Genomic DNA, 16,241 nt, shown 5'->3' on the forward strand with positions numbered 1-16,241 from the left:
TGTCCACACTAAGACAGACGCTCTACAAATGGAGAAAGTTCAGCACTGTTGCTGCTACTCTCCCTAGGTGTGGTAAAGTTCTGTAAAGATGACTGCAAGAGCACAGCGCAGAATGATCAATGAGGTGAGGAAGAATCCTAGAGTGTCAGCTGAAGACTTACAGAAATCTGTGGCACATGCTCACATTTTAGTTGACAAATCTACAATAAGGAAAACATTAAACAAGAATGGAGTTCATGGGAGGACACCACGGAGGAAGCCACTGCTGTCCAAAAAAACATTGCTGCACGTTTGAAGTTTCAAGCAAAAGAGCACCTGGATGTTCCACAGCAATACTGCCTAAATATACTGTGGACAGATGAAACCAAAGTTGAGTTGTTTGGAAGGAAAACACACAACACTCCTCCTGACCGTTCTGCAGGTCTGTTCTGCAGCTACAGGAAACGATTGGTTTAGGTTTTTGCTGCCAAAGGAGGATCAACCAGTTATTAAATACAAAGATTCACATCCTTTTCCCTCACTGTGAATATTAACATGTTGTGTTCAATAAAACCATGCAAACATATAATATTTTGTTTGGGATTAGTTTATGCAGACTGTGTTTGTCTATTGTTGTGACTTAGATGAAGATCAGAACACATTTAATCACCAATTTATGCAGAAATACAAGTAATCCCAAAGGTTCACATACTTTTCCTCCTCACTGTGAATATTAACATGTTGTGTTCAATAAAACCATGCAAACATATAATTGTGTGTGTGTGGTATTAGTTTATGCAGACTGTGTTTGTCTATTGTTTTGACTTAGATGAAGATTAGAACACATTTTATGACTATTTTTTTGCAACTGTGTGGCTTTTGCAAACTTTCCTGTATTTTAATTCTGCACAATTAAACTCTGGTATTTACTACACAAGTTTATGGAAGTGTGACAGTTATTTTTTTTAAATATAGTTTAATCATTACAACAGACTGATTTCATAAATCAGCTGAAATGTGTTTGATCAATCTGGGGAAAATCCCAGTCAGGATGTGAGGAGGAGCTCTTGAGAGGAACCATGGCTGAAAAGAGGAATCACTGCCTTGAATAAGATACAGTTCTGGGCTGCTTTCACTACTGCTTTTTGTTCTGAAGTTTAAGATATTTTAATTTGATCCAATTATTAACTTGATTCAATTTTTTGGAATCTTTGGTTCAGCTTTTCACACCAATTACAGGATGGTGAGTCAGTCTTTTGTCACCCATTAAACAATTGAAGAAGAAAAAGAAGATTTGTTGTTTATCTACTGTAACTGTAGATTAATTACAGAGCAGTACGGGTACAACAGATTACAGTGCTGGTGATTCTGTATCTACTGTAACTGTAGATTAATTACAGAGCAGTACGGGTACAACAGATTACAGTGCTGGTGATTCTGTATCTACTGTAACTGCAGATTAATTACAGAGCAGTACGGGTACAACAGATTACGGTGCTGGTGATTCTGTATCTACTGTAACTGTAGATTAATTACAGAGCAGTATGGGTACAACAGATTACAGTGCTGGTGATTCTGTATCTACTGTAACTGTAGATTAATTACAGAGCAGTATGGGTACAACAGATTACAGTGCTGGTGATTCTGTATCTACTGTAACTGTAGATTAATTACAGAGCAGTACGGGTACAACAGATTATGGTGCTGGTGATTCTGTATCTACTGTAACTGTAGATTTATTACAGAGCAGTATGGGTACAACAGATTACAGTGCTGGTGATTCTGTATCTACTGTAACTGTAGATTAATTACAGAGCAGTCCGGGTACAACAGATTACAGTGCTGGTGATTCTGTATCTACTGTAACTGTAGATTAATTACAGAACAGTACGGGTACAACAGATTAGGCCAGACACTGCCAGTCACCATTATTATCCCCCACTACACTGTCCACTGTGGGTGGTAATATTAGCTTCTACGGTGTATTCTCAGAACGCATGTCACATTGTGGAGGGAGGAATGTTAAATACCCGAAACACAACTTCAGAAATGGAGCACCACATCTTCTGGCCACTAGTCATTAATATTATTGTTAATCCAGTCTTAAATTGATTAGATGTCTTAGTTCGCTAACATCTCTAAAAAAAACTCTACAGTCTGCAGCCCACAGGCTCTCTTACACAGGTGTAGCCATGGCATCTCTTTTTCTATATGATGTATTACTTTTAAAAATAATGTTTTTAAAGCAGCCTTGTGTAAGACAAAAGTATTACATGACAGCAATGAATTAATACAAAATATAAATTAAAAAATGTTTTTTTTTTCCTCAAGGATTCAAGGAGATTTATTGTCATTTGCATCACATGTGGTACATGAGGTGGAACAAAATTGTGAAGACTGCTGTGCTCTAAATGGCTTTGATGTACATGATGTGACTGAGCATAAATGCAAAGGTTGCATTTATATGTGTGCATATAGCACCTTTCGGCTCTGTGATCCACCCACAGACTCAAACCACATCCTGCTGAGCCTGTAAAAGAGAAGGTATTTACATGACAGCTTTGTTGTGCACTGCCTTTAACTTGAACAAATAAAGATCAATTTAAAACCGTTAAAATTCCATCTAACCAAACTTTATTCTTTATATATAAAAGCTCACAAGATCTCAACTCCTTTCTCCAGACTGAAAGGTACTCTTCTTTTTAATGGATTTACTGTAAGTTTAGCTATATCTGTTTTAATGAGATCTGGAGTTTTAACAATAAACATATACTCACTGCTAGCAATTAGGAATAATATTTTTTATATGCATGTTTTCATAAACAGCTTCTGTAATGTAAAATTATTTGTAAGTAATAATAATAATAATCTTAGATTGCATCAATTGAAATACAATAGAACACATTAAAGCTCCACAGACCTTCTCAACCTTCAACCACTTCTATTGTATTTTTAATAGTTGAAGTATAAAATATGACCCAAGTCTGAGCCCTTATTCCAGAAGTAATCTACCCCTCTAACCTACCCCTCTACCAATTTACCAGTCTACCTACATACATATTTACCTACCTACCTACCAACCATTCTAACTATCAACCAACCTACCAATTTATCTACCTACCTACCTACCCCATCTTGCTGAGTGTCAAAAACAACAATAGCTGTCTTAGTGAATAATGTAATTCATATGACAGTACATTTGTTGTGCATCACCTTCATCCTGAAATGAATAAAATAAATTGTAACCATAGCATCTCCTTTAAAATTCTATCTAATTTAGAATTAGACTAAAATTGATTCTGGGTAATCGTCATGCAGGAGTTTGGATGTTTGGATTGATGGATTAAATGTAACTCTTTTAAACACAGTTGCATCTCCTTTCTCTGGAAGGCAGTGGATAGATACTGTCAGTTTGGTTGCTAACTTGCTATATTGCAAATAACTGTAAATACCTGAGGAAAAGGTTAAATAGCATGTTGGGATGTTGGGTTAGAATTGCTAACTATAGAATAAGATGGTTTAGATGGATATTTATTTACAAACAGCTGAAAGATTGTAAACTTTTGGGGCTAAACAGTGACATCACTACCTGTCTGTGTTTCTCACGAACAGACACATTCAGTTACCTAGAAGAGACAGTGGTCAGGGTGTGCAGACATTTTCGTTCCGCTGATGACTCAGAATGGATGTGTTTATACTTCTTCTTCTGCTGTTTTATGGACAGTTACGCACAGCTTCTACTGGTATGCCTGTTGTTTTATAAATGTACCTCATATTTTACAATATTTAACTTTTATTATATTAACTTGGACTAACTTGATTAGAGCTGCAAATACAGAATGCTTAGGTGTAGCAGAAAAACTCTCCTGTACATGTGATCTATGTAGGTTACTGGGTAATTGCATTAGAATCAAGGGCGTAGGAGGGGGCTTGATATTGGGGGGACACATTTGCCAATATGAACCCAAGCCCACCCAATAGTTTCCTAGAACAACATTTGTGGAAATTACTTTTAATTAAAAGTAAATTATTATTATTATAAGGTGATTTTACTACCTAAACATGTTACTCCACGTTACAGTTACTGTTGTTAGAAATAATATGCATGCAATGTCTGAATTATATACATATGACAAAAATTATCAGTTATCACCTAATATTTAAAATAATATTGTCAATTCTGTCGTATATTTACATTTTCTCCTGCACTCTTATTTTTTTTCTACTGAGAGCTCTTCTGAAGATGGTGTCCTTTTATGTAAAAGAATGTAACTTTACGTTTCATAGAGATTTTTATAAACGTCAGGACATGTGGTCTTACTGTGAACTACAAAAGAAGAAGTCACGTTACAGCAGTGTTTCTCTACCCTGTTCTTACATATTCTACTGCATATTAACACTATTCTGCATATTCTAGAGCTTCCTCTGGTGGATATACATGATTAATTTAGGCTCCATAGGGGGCTAAAGGATTTTAACAGGTAAACTCAGTAAAGGACTGTTTATTAGCTGATCAACTGGATCAGGTGGAAAACACTAGTTTAGGGCAGTGATCAGGGTTAAGTAACTGCTTTAAACTACCAACTTAAAGTACTGTACTAAATTCTGGCGATCATCTACATCCAGCTTCTAGATAACTAGTTAGCTAAATGAATTTTCGTTCATTATAGCTCACAGTAAGTCCTGTAATCCTAAATGAATAAACAGTTTGAAAATTAAAGTGATTAGCTGATCAGGTACAGGGAAACATTACATATATAGTTCTTTTTTTTCTTTATGCCTGACTCCCAGTCAAAGATAAGCTTACACACTAACACAGCTGCAGTTTATTAATCACAGTGAGTTTTGATCTGTGTGCTGATTCAGAGACGTGTATTTTTATCCAGCTATCAGAAACATATCATCACAGTTTATGTGGTTAGCCTATCGTTAACTTTCTTTTAGTAAAATCTCCGTATATGCATCTGTTTTAAAATCAGCTGAAGCTGCTGCGTCCCGATCCCGCTGCTAAATCTCACAGCGAAGGGGCGGGGCTTCCCCAACAGCAAACTGCCTCTGCTCCGCGCGCCGCAAAACCAGCAAGCTGATTGGCTGTTTCTACTGAGAGGCGGGACTTAATACCTGAACCAGCTCTGTGATTGGTCCGGTCTGTCTCCTCATTAATAGTACAGCTGATCTGAGCGAACTGATGTCATTTTTGGGGGGGACAAATCCACCTGTTTCTACTATTGGGTGGGACATGTCCCACCCATCCCCACCGGTTCCTACACCTATGATCAGAATAACTGTACTAAAATATGCTGCATAATACAATAACCAATAATTAATACTATTAAAGTTATTTAACTTCAATGCTTACCCATAAACAAGACTATTGGTAATGTGTTTGTAATAAGTAACTGGGATCGTATCTTACACCCTGTGTAAGGTGCATTGCGATGATCATTGCTATGTTACATCCCACCAACAGTCAACACCAATTTTCACACCTTAGCAACAGAGCTTCTGAATATATCTACACTGATGGGCGTGGTGTTCTGGAAATGAGGTGTGTTCAGGTACATTTCTGGAGTTTTGCTTGTTTATCTTGGTAACAGGAAACACAGGAGCTCCACTGACTGAATACAACCTAGACAGACGTTCATCGCTATCTTGGCAACACAGGCACACCACAGCAGCACAAACCCAACTTTTACATCAACAATAAACAGAATAGTAAATAAAATAACATTGCTGTTCCCGTAAATGAGCTGCTGGAGCTCCTTCACAGCGTCAACCAGCAGCTCAGTTTCCTCTGCTGAGAAGAGTTTGTTGAACACGTCCAGGTAGCTGCACCGTTACAATAGCAATCCACCAAAGACAGAGCTCAGCTGACTCCTAAAGGGAAAGGCAATTAATTAAGGAAATTAATACATGCCTTATGTCTTGCATTTGAAGCCATGCAAGCTGTACTTTTCCCGTCGTTCTGATAGCAAAGACACACCGCCCTGCCCTAAATCAAGCTGCACAGTTCACGGTTAATGACTGGCCTATAGATCACTTAAATAATTGATTAGATTTCTGATCTCTTTATTTCAGATCCTCCTGCACCCTCTTTAGATTTGTCTTCCACTCAGACTCGGACTGTTCGACTGGGAGAAAACGTCACTATGAGCTGCAACATCACTGAAAAGCACGAGGTGTCCTGGTATCGCCTGAACTCTCGGTTAGAGGAGCTAACGCTGCTGATCCATGGCGAGAAAACCAGAACCAGGAAAAGCCTTCCGTTCTCCTACAATACAGACGAAAAGCGCTTCATCCTGACGGCGAACAGCGAGATTACTGAGGCCAGACTTACAGTCCGAGAGGTTCAGCCGGATGATCTGGGCTTTTATTTCTGTGGGACTAAAGCCGATTTCTATCAGATGTATTTCGCCAGGCCAATCAGACTGCAGCTGAAAGGTTTGTGGTTTTTCTATATTCTGGGAGTTTATATAAATTTAACATTCTGTCTTAGTTCTGGTGTTTGAGTTATTGGAAGGTGACCATACTCTTTAAACTTCTGCAATATTGTTTCACGAGACAACTTAGAGTAACTTAGAGTAGTGTCAATATTTTACATTTGCAAGAAAAATATTGCAATAAAAAAGTGAGTTGTTTGGAAGGAACACACAATGCTATGTGTGGAGAAAAAAGGCACAGAACACCATCATCAAAACCTCATCCAGACTGTGAAACATGGTGGAGGGAGCATCATGGTTTGGGGCTGCTTTGCTTTGCAGCCTCAGGGTCTGGAGGGATTTTTGTCATCGACAGTAAAATGAATTCCCAAGTTTACCAAGACATTTTTCAGGAAAACTTAAGACCATCTGTCCTCCAACTGAAGCTCAACAGAGGATGGATGATGCAACAGAACAACGACCCAAAACATAGAAGTAAATCAACAACTGAACGACTTCAACAGAAGAAAATAAATAAATACTCCTTCTGGAGAGTCCTGACCTCCTGAACCCAACTGAGATGCTGCAGCATCATGACCTCAAGAGAGAGATTCACACCAGATATCCCATAATATTATAGCTGAACTGAAACAGTTTAGTGAAGAGGAATGATCCAGAATTCCTCCTGACCGTTCTGCAGGTCTGATCTGCAGCTACAGGAAACCATTGGTTGAGGTTTTTGCTGCTAAAGGAAGATCAACCAGTTATTAAATACAAAGATTCACATACTTTTCCTCCTCACTGTGAATATTAACATGTTGTGATCCATAAAACCATGTAAACATATTTTGTGTAGTATTAGTTTAAGCAGACTGTGTTTGTCTATTGTTGTGACTAATGACCAATTTATGCAGAAATACAAGTAATCCCACATACTTTTTCTTGCAATTGTATTTGGCCAGTCAATCACTTTACATTTATGTTTAGGGTATTTATCAGTAATAGTACTTCAAAAGTATAGTATAAGTGCTTTAAAAAACATTCAAAGCTAGATTGTAGAGAGAAAAATCTGAAAGATATATTACGTTTGGATAATGTTAAGACACGTACAAGGAAAAAGGGTTAGTTTACTACGCTTTTACCTTTTCCCGAACTGTGGGCACGTACAAAACAACAGGGGAAGGTGACTCAGAGTGGAAGTGTTTTCACTTCTTCTACTACTGTTTCAGGAACAGCTACCTACAGCTTCTACTGGTATGCCTGTTTTTTTTGTTTGTTTAAATAAATTTCCCTCTTAATTTACATGATTTAACTTTTATTTTATTGACTATGACTAAGCTTTTCAGTAAAAACTCTCCTGTATGTGTGATCTGCATAGATTACTAAGTAATTACATAAGAATAACTGTATTAAGATATCCAATAATTAATAATAAAAAAAAAACGTTTAACTTCAATGCTAACCCATAAAGAAGACTATTGGTAATGTATTTAAAATAAGTAACTGGGGCCAAATCTTTGACCGTATGTAAAATGATTATTGTAGTCTTACACGCCAACAATGGCCTATTTTCACGCCTTGCATCTGAGTTGTTTAAATAGCAACAGTGCTTGTGAATATATCTACACTAGATGGACTTGGTGGTCTTTCTATATGAGTTGTGTTTAGTTAGGCAAGTACAAAAACCCAGGGGAAGAGCTAGTGACCTTAAAAGCAGATTGAACCAGGAAATCAATGCTGGTGATAACCACCACTCTATATAAAAAAGTTGGAAAACATTAGTTTTGTCAGCAGAATAAGGTATGTCTTACCCAGAAACATTCTAATATCACTGTATAATACTTTAATACACACTTTAATATATATTTTCTTAAAGAAATCATATATAGACAACCATCTGCAAACTCACATCTTCGGTTTTAAAAACGTGCCATTTTGACTGTTTATGATATAAATGTGTTTGAAATCTTCTTATTTGTCTTCCAGCAAATATGAATCATCTACCTTAAAGGTTTTTTTTTTCATATATTTGTATTTAATGACCAAGTTGACAATCAATCGACACAAAATCCCTACAATCTCCACACTGCCTTCATTAGAGACTCTTTTGGGAAATTTGCAATACTTTATCAAGCTCCTAGTCTTTGGAATCAGCTTCCTGATTATCTGAAAAAAAAAAATGCTATTTAACATAATTTAAAAGGTACATTATCAGTCACCTATAATAGATTGGAGGCAGAATGCAAATGCACGTCAGATGCAATGAACATCCGTTAAAAAAAAACAAAAACAACAAAGAACAAAAACTAAAGCAGTAAAACAAACTCTAAGTCTGAAGAAACAAAGACTATAAAACTAAAGAGAACTAACCAGAAACTGTGTAGACAAAACTAATTAGTCATCTATAGTTACATTGTTTATTTATTGTTTTAGACCATTCTTTTCTTCCATTTCTCATGTTTTATTTATTGCATGTATATTTATTGTTTTACTTTATTCTTTCATGTATGTTTTCTGTTGTTTTTTTCCCTTTGTTAGAAACAAATGTGTTTTTTTTTATATAAGCCCTCTCTGGTTTCATTTCACCTCTTCTTCACACATCCTGATTACTATAATTATAATTTTGCTTTTATTATTGTTTTAAAAGTGTTTGTGCAAAATTCAATAAACTTAATTGAACAACATCCAAATTGAAGGTTTCACAGACAGGCAGAGCATGTTACAGAGATATTGTGATAATAAGATTGAGGTCGAGGTTTAGACTGAATTTCCTGTTGAAATGTTTTCACTTCTTCAGAGATCATTTAAAAAAGTTAAATGGAAAATACTGTGGTGTTTTTTTTTTAACCCAGATACATATTTATTTATTAATATTTAAATTTTATATGCAGACCAGAAGTCCAAACAAGACCAGACGTCTCCAGAGAATGGGGTAAAAGGTAAGACCAGTCCAAACTTAATTTTGTCTATAAGAACTTTAATGGAAATAAAATGTCCTTTAAATAATTTTTCTTATTACTAAACTAATATAAATATAATCAATAAGGTTTATCACTTAAAGATTTGTCTTTGGTAATCCACAATAAATATATCAGTATGTTCTTCTGGTAATCTGTGGTTTGTTGTAGTTCTTGAACATATTAGTGTGTTCTTCTGGTTCCGTTACGGTTTTGTGGGAGAGGTGAACTCAAATGCAGAGTTGTTTTATTTATTTATTATTATTATTTTATTTATTTATATATTTGCTTATTTATTTTTTGCTAGTATTTAGTTTTATTATTTAGTTAGTTAGTTAGATATATTACTTGTGTGTCTGTGTGTGTAGATGGTTTGATGTATCTGGGATGGGTTTGAACTCCCACTGCACTACTTAAAGTGTGTGCAGTGGTTTCGGAAGAGGGCCTTAAATGTGGCAGTGGAGAAAAAGGGCGGGAAAATCAAACAATGGACCTGCTGCCACATGGCATGGCCCAAACAAATGAAAATTAAATCAAACTAAGGGCGTTTTCACACCAGCACTGTTTGGTCCGGTTAAAATTGAGCAGGTGTGAAAACAGTAATCGCACTCGGGTGCGGATCAAAAGAACCGGACCGAGACCAGCTAGAGGAGGCGGTCTCGGTCCGGTACCAAACGAACTCTGGAGCGGTTCGCTTGTGGTTCACAGCTGTGAACAAACATTGTGTCCGTGCAGGCTCTGCCTGTCTGCGCTGCATTCACTGCTCACAGTCGGGTGACTATGTTTATTATGTATAAATCTGCGCTGCACGTAGAAACACTGTGTTTGAAAGTGCAGTGTTTCAGCGTTCAGTGTTAAAGCACGGATATTTGCGCTGGAACACAAAATCTTCTCGCTGTATTTATTTTTTTTGTATATTTATATTTAACATACTCCTGTGTCAGACAGCTCGGACCAATCAGAGGACACAGGCTGCTCGCGTGGTTTATTGATGCGCATTTTGGTGCGTTTACATTTATGCCTATGTGGAAACCAGACCGAACAGAGCGAGAAAACGCTCCAAGTAAACAAACTCATTAACTGATTCGGACCAGAGAAACGAACTACAGGTGTGAAAATGCCCTTAAAGAAACTTAGGAAAGGCTTCTTGAAAACCAAAACTTAGAAAAACTCTGAGATCTTTTCTCTCTCTTTTTTGTGGCTTCTTTTAAGAGTTCTTTTCTTTCTAATCTCTTTCTTCTATACCCACTGTTACCGGTCACCCCTCTACAAAGGTGTGACGGTGAACTGAGGTTCGGCTGGGGTTTTTAAGCTGTGTTTTACAGCTTAGCCTGATTTGCACTAATTACCGCTGGGGATTCTGGGACTTGGAGTTTTTTGCCCCAGATCCACCAGCTCTTCCACTACAGTGTCCAGGCCCTCTGCTGGTGGTTGTCAGCACATGCCGCTTTCTTACAGGTTCTCTGTGGTTGTATATAATCTCAGTGTGTTCTCCTGGTTCTCTGTGGTTGTATATAATCTCAGTGTGTTCTCCTGGTTCTCTGTGGTAGTATATAATCTCAGTGTGTTCTCCTGGTTCTCTGCGGTTGTATATAATCTCAGTGTGTTCTCCTGGTTCTCTGTGGTAGTATATAATCTCAGTGTGTTCTCCTGGTTCTCTGCGGTTGTATATAATCTCAGTGTGTTCTCCTGGTTCTCTGTGGTTGTATATAATCTCAGTGTGTTCTCCTGGTTCTCTGTGGTTGTATATAATCTCAGTGTGTTCTCCTGGTTCTCTGTGGTTGTATATAATCTCAGTATGTTCTCCTGGTTCTCTGTGGTTGTGTATAATCTCAGTGTGTTCTCCTGGTTCTCTGTGGTTGTGTATAATCTCAGTGTGTTCTCCTGGTTCTCTGTGGTCGTATATAATCTCAGTGTGTTCTCCTGGTTCTCTGTGGTTGTATATAATCTCATTGTGTTCTCCTGGTTCTCTGTGGTTGTATATAATCTCAGTGTGTCCTTCTGGTTCTCTGTGGTGTATATAATCTCAGTGTGTTCTCCTGGTTCTCTGTGGTTCTAGACGGTGTCAGTGCGGTGGAGAGAGTGATGATGTTGGTGGGGGTGGGTGCCGTGGCGCTGGTGTTTCTCCTGGCCTCGATCGCTGCTGGTTGGGTGATCCACCGGAGATCCTGGCGCTCCGGCTGGGCAGCAGGACGAGACTCAGCTCAGCGTCGCTCTCTGAAGAAATGAAGATCTGAGGATCTCACAAGGATCCAGAACATCTACCTGATACGGGAATATATGCATATATACGCTTTATATGTTATTAATAGTGTTATACGCTTATAATTCAGTTTAGTCAAGTTATTAATAGTGTTATACGCTTATAATTCAGTTTAGTCAAGTTATTAATAGTGCTATACGCTTATAATTCAGTTTAGTCATTCTGTAAACATATAAACTCAAAAATAATATTGTTTCTAAAACCTACTAAAGCAAAGTATAAAAACTGTTGTAAAGTAAGTGGAGATTATAGTTAAAAAGACAATAATAAAACAGTTAAACAATAAAATACACACTGAAATATATAAAAAACCCTCACATTTAATGGGTCTACTGTGGTCATAAAGGTCATACAGATGTTGTGTAGATGTTCTGATGTTACATGTTTTTTTTTAAATAGCTCATCAATGCCTAAAGTTATTTTATAGTTTTAAATCTACAAAATTAAGACCTTTAAGAGTTAACTTAAACATTTAGAAATGTAGAAACTGTGCATGGAAATTAATGGAAAATGCTGCAACTAATGATTGGTCGATTAGTCACCATTATTTTTGCAATTTCATTCTCCTTTGTCTTGATTTCTGCTGGTGAAGCTCCTGATCTAATGCATGATTTACTCCACTTTAAAAACTCAACTTTTAGGGTTCTAGACCAATTCTGCAGGACGTTTTGATAGATGTTTACACACCATAGAATTAGTTGTTTTCAGGAGATTATTTGATACTATAAATGGCTTTAACTGAGATTTAAATATTAATAAAAAAATTTATATTTTCTGAATTATATTGTATAACTATTATTATTCGCTACTGTTGTTTTTATAATAGGACAGGAAAGAGACAAGCTTGGATACATTAATGATGATTTATTAAAAAGGACGAATCCAATATACATTACATACCAGAGTTCAAAGCACAGCAGATCAACATCAAAGAAAAAATAGTAAAATGAAAAACAGGAAAAAGTGGTAAAACGTGGAAAAATCTAAATGCAACGGAACCAAATGCAGAACTCGGCAACCAGAAAGTAATTTTTACTAACAGGTATATGAAATCTAAGGGTGTTTTCACACCTAAATTTAGTTTCTTTGGTCTGAATCAGGTGAAGAGTTTGATTATTTGGAGCATTTTTCCCTTTGGTTTGGTTTGTTTTCACATAGGCACATAGCCATGCTTTAAATTGTATGTTGTATTGATAGAAAATTTATATAGTGCCATTAAATACTGCTTAATGTGAACTACACAATATGTGCATCAATACGCAAAGTATTACATTTACAATATACTTCAAGTGTTAAATCTACTTACGTTTGCAGAATTTGTACAAAATATCACTCAAAAAGCACAAATTAATACTTTTATGTTGTTTAAATAGAGCTTAATTACAACTGAAATAGACTTAAGTTACAATAAGTTCTTCCAAAATAGTACATTTAGTATGTATTTAAGTATATATATAAAAAGGTATATACTTTTCAATGTTAAGTATACTTTAAATAACATACTTAATACACTTTTCTTTTACAAGGGATGCTTTAATGTTGTGTGTTATTTTGCTGTAATTGTGTTATCTCATGTTTTTTGTAACATCTACTCTGTTACATTTTTTTTTCTTGAGTGTCCTGAAAGCAGTTCAAAAATGAAAATATTATTCAAACATAGTTTGTTGTATTCATTGTGTTGTATGTAAAACAATGTTTTAATGTTTAAATATTTTAAAGTTTCGTCATTTGCAGCCAGAGTCTGAGAGAGTCATGAGGCGTATGCTGGGGGGGAGGGGGGGGTCCGGTTGAGTGGAACGGTTAGTTGGCTTTAATATGTTTGGACATATATATGATTGGGAGTCAGTTTGGATCAGTTCAGATCAGTGTGAGTCAGTTTGGATCTGTGTGAGTCAGTTCAGATCTGTGTGAGTCTTTTCAGATCAGCTCAGATCAGTGTGAGTCAGTTCGGATCTGTGTGAGTCAGTTCAGATCTGTGTGAGTCTTTTCGGATCAGTTCAGATCAGTGTGAGTCAGTTTGGATCAGTTCAGATCAGTGTGAGTCAGTTTGGATCAGTTCAGATCAGTGTGAGTCAGTTCGGATCAGTTCAGATCAGTGTGAGTCAGTTCGGATCTGTGTGAGTCAGTTCAGATCTGTGTGAGTCTTTTCGGATCAGTTCAGATCAGTGTGAGTCAGTTTGGATCAGTTCAGATCAGTGTGAGTCAGTTCGGATCTGTGTGAGTCAGTTCAGATATGTGTGATTCAGTTCGAATCTGTGTGATTCAGTTCAGGTCTGTGAGAGTCAGTTCAGATCTGTGTGAGTCAGTTTGGGTCTGTGTGAGTCAGTTTGGGTCTGTGTGAGTCAGTTCGGATGTGTGTGATTCAGTTCGAATCTGCGTGAGTCAGTTCGGATATGTGTGATTCAGTTCGAATCTGTGCGATTCAGTTCAGGTCTGTGAGAGTCAGTTCAGATCTGTGTGAGTCAGTTCGGGTCTGTGGGAGTCAGTTCGGGTCTGTGTGAGTCAGTTTGGATCTGTGTGAGTCAGTTCGGGTCTGTGTGAGTCAGTTCGGGCCTGTGTGAGTCAGTTAGGGTCTGTGTGAGTCAGTTGGATTCTATAAATCAATTGAATCAATTTGAGTCTTTATTATGTGGCTGTTTTGAATCAGTTATTCTAGGCAGTATTTGAAGCATTGGTTTGATGTACTTATATAGTGAAAATTGTGAACAGACTGTTTGGAATAGCAATCATTTTTACAAGGAAACAGACAATAAAACTAACAACTGTTTTTTCTTTTGTATTTAGTTTTGGTTTTAGTGGAATGTACTTAAACATACCTGTGTTGGGCAAACTGGTTTTACTGTGACATTTAAAACCTTTTACATTAAAACCTTTGTACAAGTATGTGAGAAACAGGGAGGCGGAGCTACAGCAAAACGAAATAAGCCTTTTCGGGTCAGTTCGGATCTGTGTGAGTCAGTTCAGTCTGTGTGAGTCAGTTCTGATCAGTTCAGTTCAGTGTGAGTCAGTTTGGGTCTGTGTGATTCAGTTTGAATCTTTGTGAGTCAGTTTGGGTATGTGTGATTCAGTTCGAATCTGTGTGATTCAGTTTGGGTCTGTGTGAGTCAGTTCAGTCTGTGTGAGTCAGTTCTGATCAGTTCATATCAGTGTGAGTCAGTTCAGATCAGTGTGAGTCAGTGCAGGTCTGTGTGAGTCAGTTTGGGTCTGTGTGAGTCAGTTCGGGTCTGTGTGATTCAGTTCGGGTCTGTGTGATTTAGTTCGGTCTGGGTGAGTCAGTTCAGGTCTGTGTGAGTCAGTTTGGGTCTGTGTGAGTCAGCTCGGTCTGTGTGATTCATTTTGAATCTGTGTGAGTCAGTTTGGGTATGTGTGATTCAGTTCAAATCTGTGTGATTTAGTTCGGTCTGGGTGAGTCAGTTCGGTCTGTGTGAGTCAGTTTGGATCTGTGTGAGTCAGTTTGGATCTGTGTGATTCAGTTTGGGTCTGTGTGAATCAGTTCGGGTCCATAAATCAATTGAATCAAATGAGTCTTTAATATGTGTCTGTTTTGAATCAGTTATTCTAAGCATTTTTTGAATCATTGATTTAATTTATTATATAGTGAATAGACTGTTTGGAATAGCAATTATTTAAAGTTTTGTATTGTTTTATATCAATCTTTTTTAAATTTCCTTCAGAATAAATAAAGTATTTATCGATCTAGTTGGAGTCTATAAATCAATTGATTCATTTCAGTTCTGATCAGTTCAGATCAGTGTGAGTCAGTTCAGATCAGTGTGAGTCAGTTCAGATCTGTGTGAGTCAGTTTGGGTCTGTGTGAGTCAGTTCGGATCTGTGTGATTCAGTTTGGGTCTGTGTGATTCAGTTCGGTCTGTGTGAGTCAGTTCGGGTCTGTGTGATTCAGTTCGGGTCTGTGTGATTCAGTTCAGGTCTGTGTGATTCAGTTCGGGTCTGTGTGATTCAGTTCGGGTCTGTGTGATTCAGTTCAGATCTGTGTGAGTCTTTTCGGATCAGTTCAGATCAGTGTGAGTCAGTTTGGATCAGTTCAGATCAGTGTGAGTCAGTTTGGATCAGTTCAGATCAGTGTGAGTCAGTTCGGATCTGTGTGAGTCAGTTCAGATATGTGTGATTCAGTTCGAATCTGTGTGATTCAGTTCAGGTCTGTGAGAGTCAGTTCAGATCAGTGTGAGTCAGTTCGGATCTGTGTGAGTCAGTTCAGATCTGTGTGAGTCTTTTCGGATCAGTTCAGATCAGTGTGAGTCAGTTTGGATCAGTTCAGATCAGTGTGAGTCAGTTTGGATCAGTTCAGATCAGTGTGAGTCAGTTCGGATCTGTGTGAGTCAGTTCAGATATGTGTGATTCAGTTCGAATCTGTGTGATTCAGTTCAGGTCTGTGAGAGTCAGTTCAGATCTGTGTGAGTCAGTTTGGGTCTGTGTGAGTCAGTTTGGGTCTGTGTGAGTCAGTTCGGATGTGTGTGATTCAGTTCGAATCTGCGTGAGTCAGTTCGGATATGTGTGATTCAGTTCGAATCTGTGCAATTCAGTTCAGGTCTGTGAGAGTCAGTTCAGATCTGTTTGAGTCAGTTCGGGTCTGTGGGAGTCAGTTCGGGTCTGTGTGAGTCAGTT

At 37.5% G+C, this 16,241-nt stretch overlaps 1 protein-coding gene across 1 annotated transcript; it reads left to right on the forward strand.

Annotated features, from left to right (window-relative positions):
- Positions 1-3,643: 3,643 nt before the first annotated feature.
- On the forward strand, positions 3,644-12,550 carry LOC125788918 (uncharacterized). The gene is made up of 4 exons (XM_049472872.1): positions 3,644-3,722; positions 6,058-6,420; positions 9,290-9,337; positions 11,415-12,550. Exons 1-4 carry the CDS (start codon positions 3,662-3,664, stop codon positions 11,582-11,584), a joined length of 642 nt encoding a protein of 213 aa, XP_049328829.1. The 5' UTR covers positions 3,644-3,661; the 3' UTR covers positions 11,585-12,550.
- Positions 12,551-16,241: the final 3,691 nt, after the last annotated feature.

The sequence above is a fragment of the Astyanax mexicanus genome, unplaced genomic scaffold (genome assembly GCF_023375975.1).
Source record: "Astyanax mexicanus isolate ESR-SI-001 unplaced genomic scaffold, AstMex3_surface scaffold_31, whole genome shotgun sequence".
Taxonomy (NCBI): domain Eukaryota; kingdom Metazoa; phylum Chordata; class Actinopteri; order Characiformes; family Acestrorhamphidae; genus Astyanax; species Astyanax mexicanus.